The sequence below is a fragment of the Limulus polyphemus genome, unplaced genomic scaffold (genome assembly GCF_000517525.1).
Source record: "Limulus polyphemus unplaced genomic scaffold, Limulus_polyphemus-2.1.2 Scaffold3641, whole genome shotgun sequence".
Lineage (NCBI taxonomy): Eukaryota > Metazoa > Arthropoda > Merostomata > Xiphosura > Limulidae > Limulus > Limulus polyphemus.
This window is the reverse complement of record NW_013669251.1, coordinates 97471-102690: the sequence shown is the minus strand read 5'-3', so window position 1 is coordinate 102690 and position 5220 is coordinate 97471. Positions and strand designations below refer to the sequence as shown.

General features: G+C 29.7%; 1 protein-coding gene across 1 annotated transcript in view; it reads left to right on the top strand.

Annotated features, from left to right (window-relative positions):
• Window positions 1-5220, top strand: part of LOC106469752 (thiosulfate sulfurtransferase/rhodanese-like domain-containing protein 3) — an 11955-nt gene extending 6735 nt beyond the window's left edge. The window contains exons 4-5 of the mRNA XM_013930262.2: window positions 1486-1648; window positions 4747-5220. Coding sequence (XP_013785716.1) covers window positions 1486-1648; window positions 4747-4816 — 233 coding nt within the window. The 3' untranslated portion in view covers window positions 4817-5220. The remainder of the gene's footprint in view (window positions 1-1485; window positions 1649-4746) is intronic.

The window sequence follows — 5220 nt, the reverse complement described above, 5'->3', positions numbered from 1 at the left end:
TATAACAGAAAGTTATTCTGCATGCTTCATAGATTACTCTAGCTATGTGACTTTGAACAATACTGGATGACACAAATATCAAAATGGTTTACAAATTATGTAAGTACACCTTGTAGGCTATACTTCATTAGTTCCAGGTTTACAGTTGTGATATTGTGAGATGTTATATTGTGACTTTATCTTAGGCTTGTGTAAAGTGGTAATTAATTTTTTATGTTATTGTCATTAAATGGGTAATGAGTCACAAAACAAATCAAACATTTAAGAGGTGGGGGTGCCAAAAGTGTCTTTGCCCCCAGGTGCTGAGAACCCCGGCTATGCCACTGAAAGAGGGATTATCATTATGTTTTCAAAATAAAAACTTTTGTTGTAGAAAAATTGTTTCTAACAGTGTAAAAACTGTCTGCTGCAATTTGATTAGTATTTGACAATATTTTGTTAATTTATCTACAACTAGCCATCTTTGTTGTTCATTTTTGATTAAAGTTTGGTAGATATTAGTTTGCAACAGAATTTAAATAGTCTGACTTTATAGCAAAGTGTATGCAGTACATAATAAATACTCGTTGTTTTGGTGTAAGAATCAAAATAACCCCAACAAAATAAGTTCCACAGAGCTAAATTTCTCCTTAAAACTTTTCTTTTCATGCTTGAACATGTGTGTGTACTTTCACAAACTCGCACAGTAATGTAAGTTTTTTTATTTATGCTTAACGAATATACGTCATGGAGAATCAACTTCAAGTACAGTGTATGAATAAAAAATTGTATGAAATGGGGATAATCTGTTTATTAAGATATTTGTACACTATATAGACATTTTGCTTAATAACATATGGATGAGAATTGTACATTTGAAAGTATGCATTTGCACTTTTAATGGAATAGTATTATATGCCTCTTTCCATGAAAAACTTAACTTGTCATGAAGGTTGTGAAAGTTAAGTAAAGTTTGAGTAGAAGCTATGAATCTTTAAGCTTTTTGAGTATAACATTTTTAGAGAAATTTCTGATCAATATTCACATTTTTGTCTAGTTTCTTAATTTATTTTTTATGTTGATTATGGGAGCTGAGTCATGCAGGGAAAGACAGCTAATATTATTTGGTTTAGAGTAGATTAAGCTGAGTAGACTATGTATTTGAAGATTTTTATTGACTATATCTGTCCAGAAAGAAAAAGTGGGTTACATTTTGGTTTCTGTGTTGTGCCTTTTTCAGGTTGTAGTTATACTTACTGTTGTTTGGATATAGGATAACATTGTCATTTGGTACTGATATGTTATAAATCTCAATCACTGTTTGCTTAGTTGGAAATATTTTAACATGAAGAAATATAAGCTTATATTTTTCATTACCAAATAATCATAATTTGAAGCTATTTTTAAAATCATGTTGAATGTTTATTTAAAATTCAATCTTCTGAAGTAACAGTGCATGTTCATCCAGTTTCTATAAATTATTTTCTTCTATACATATGTAAAAAGTGGGTCAGGTGAAGGATGCTTTACTGATGTCAGAAGATGTTTTTGAAAACAAGTACAGAGTTGCCAAACCACATCAGTTTGATGCAAACATAGTCTTCTTTGGTCTTGGACCTATCAAAGCAAGGGCAGCTCTACACCTTGCAGATAAATTTGGCTTCAACAGGTAAATACATAGTACTGATATGTTAAAAATCTCTAATCTCAATCATCATTCATGTTAGGGGATGATGATTCTTAAAATTGTCATTTAAAGAAGCTGAAATAACATTACTAATAATAATATTTATCTTGCATATCTCCAGACTTGCCAACTCTTATGATTTAGGTGTAATTGTTCTAATTTTAGTATTATTTCACCAACCTTTTTTTCTACCAATAATTTTCTGAAAATAATTCACTACTCTGTGCTTTGCACCTCAATCTTACAAATACTTGAAATAGTCTATTAAAAAAAGTGTGTAATTAGTAAGCATTGATCATTTTTTGAGAGGAAAATGGCAGAAAAACATGGTTATGCTTTGTCCCCAATGACTCCAACAAAGAAAAGTTTATAGTGAGCAGAAGTTTAGGCATGAGAATTTAAAGAAAGTTTAATGACATTATATTATCCTCAAAGGGTATGAATAATGCAAGATGTACAATTTGTGTTTGTGATTTCTTCATTGCTCATGGTGATGAAACTGACATCAAAAAACATCTCAACACTACTAAACACCAGCAGAATTGCTTGAGGGCATCTGGAATTAATAAACTAGACTCATTTTTCATAAAACCCAATTAATACCAAACTAGAAAATGATGTGATAAAGCAGAATGTTTATTCATCTCCATCATTGTGGAACACAATCTTCCTTTGGTGGTTTTGGACCATGCTTCAAAAAGTTTTACTGTAATGTTTCTGGATTTAGAAATTGCTAAAAGATACAGTGCTCTAGAACCAAAACATTTTTGCAGTAATTGGAGAAATGGCCAGCAGTGCAACTGAGTGAATCATGAGTAACATTAAAACAAGGGTTTTCAACTTGTTCACTGATGACAGTAATGATTTTGACGGTAAACTGTACCCTGTTGTAGTGGCATACTTTGATGACAAGAAGAAAAAGTTAGTAAATGCATTACTTTCTAATCCCAACTGGCAAGGATATTGCAGGACTCTTTTAGGAAGAACTAGCCTCAAACAGTGCTGATAAGGAAGATGGAGGCACAAAAACCATATTTCTTCCAAGAATTTACAGATGATTTCCCAAAGAAAGTCAAGAGTGCTACTTACAGGGCTCTTGACCAGTAGTAAACTGTAATTAGTAAGTATTAAATGATATATAATTAGTAGTGATGCCATTTCTGTTTATATTTTTTGCTGTTTTTCCCTTGCCACGATAGGGACTACTATTTTTCAAAATTTAATGTTGGTAGGTCTGTATCTCTACTATGAAGTTACTAAATTAAAACAAGAAATAAAAGTTGCATGGAGGACCTAACTTAACTAACCAAACATGTAGTAAAATGTTTCATCATTCCTTTGCCAGCTTATTCACTATGGAAACCTACTGGGGTTGTTTTATGCTAACATCTTAATTTAAAAAATTGCAAATCTTCAACAAGGTAAATTTATGTCAGGCTGCTTGATTATAATACATTAATTTAAAAAAGACCTATAGCATAAAGCTTCAAGATGTAGACATAATTTATTTGTGTTGTTATTGTGTACTTTTAAAAACCACAACATGTATGTAATGACTGTCACTGGACAGTTTGGCTGCACTTATAGGTTAGGTGGTAAGTAGTGATAAAATAATGCCTACTTCTTTGCAATGTTACTAATGAGAGTACAGAAACAGGTAGCAACATTCTAAAACCAAGCAACAACTGGTTTTGAAAGAATTTGATGATTATGTATTTTACAAATCAGGATACATGCATAATGATCTTTAAACCAAGCAGTACCTTATTTTAATATAATTTAATATTTGTTCTGGTAATAATTTTTATGATAAATGTATTCATTGCTATAGGAAGCAATTTTGGAGTGGTCAGGCCATTGCCATAGCTAAACAATGTAACACATGATGTGTGCAAAGCACATTGCCTGCATGCCATTTTTTAGGAGGGTCTGGGGACATGCACCCTAGAAAAGCTTTTGAAAATTTAATGCTATGAGATTGATTCTTCAGCCATTTTAACTACAGATACTGCATATACACAATTTAATGTATTGAATTAAAAGAAGGAATTTTTGATATATAAGTTGTAGTTATACATGCCATGAAAAAGTGGCCTTACCAGTACCTACGGCCCTGGTACTTTTATATAAACCAAGCAGTGCTATGTTTTTGAACATTTATAGATAAGACTCCCAGTACCAGGTTTATTCTTGATATACAATAAAATTCAAAAAAATGCATGTTTTGATATTTCATTACTTATCTAAAACAACTGGTAAACTTTGGGAACACTCTTTCTTAATGGTAGTACAACATTTCAAACTCCCGCAGAAGAATGCTCTAGAATGGGGTATATATATATATATATGTATTGAAAGTGTTAAATAGACTAGGGTGCATTACATTAGCATCATCTTTAAACCCAAATACTATAGAAGCATCTTAAAACCAAGTAGTTCTTTTTTTTTAGGTTAAACTTGTTGCTTTTCATGTGAAGTTATTGAAAAGAAATTGCCATAATTTATATATTGTTGTGTTTTTCACGTATTTTAATTACATTTTTACTATTTTGCAATTTTAATGTTTCTCTTTATCAAAGATAGAGAAAGGAAAAAATTTAATAGGTTTGCACAATAAAATATTTGTTATTAATATTCAGGTATTAGAATGTGTATTAAAAAAGCATAATGTTGATTTAATTAAGATATTCTAGAGCATTTATTTAGCCAAATATTTTTATTTTTATGCATATGTTTCTATAAAGTTGTTTGAGTTGAATTATTTAAAAGCATAATGTTGATTTAATTAAGATATTCTAGAGCATTTATTTAGCCAAATATTTTTATTTTTATGCATATGTTTCTATAAAGTTATGTGAGTTGAATTATTTTTATCATACATTTTATAATGACTTTTTGAATTATATCAGTTTTCCAAACTGATTTATATCTGTAAATAGCAGAAATTTTGGATAATTTTTCAAAGATGTTATACATTTTACTTGATTTGTTGAGTAATTAAAATACAGTAAACCTTGAAGTATATTGTACTTAAGAAAATCTTTGTTTCCATGGCTGTTAATACCCTTTTCATCCCTCAGAGCTCGTACATATAGTGGAGGATGGGAAGACTTCACCAAAAAAACTGGACAGCCTTTGAAGAGAACTTGAAAATTTTGTATTTTAGAATATTATAGGGATTACATAAGAGATTACAGCAAATTCATGCAAATTTTAAAAAAATACGTGAAAAGCTAATTTTTTTATTCTTGAATTTATTGGACTTTAATACTTGTATTCATTTTTATCATCACCATTGTCTAAAAAAAGTAAAATAGATTAGTTAATCAGGTAATATAGTGCCAAAGTACATCATATGTAAAAGTTTTTTTTTTCATAATCCAATCATTATGTCAGAGTAACTATTTTGAATTTATGTCTAATTAGAATCAATACAAAAAATCAAACTAGCAATAATCTACAGAATGTATTTTTTTATAGAAAAAAATTAAACATTGCCTTGGAATATTGAGATTATTTTTAAGAAAGGAGTTAATAAACTGTGCATAGCATAA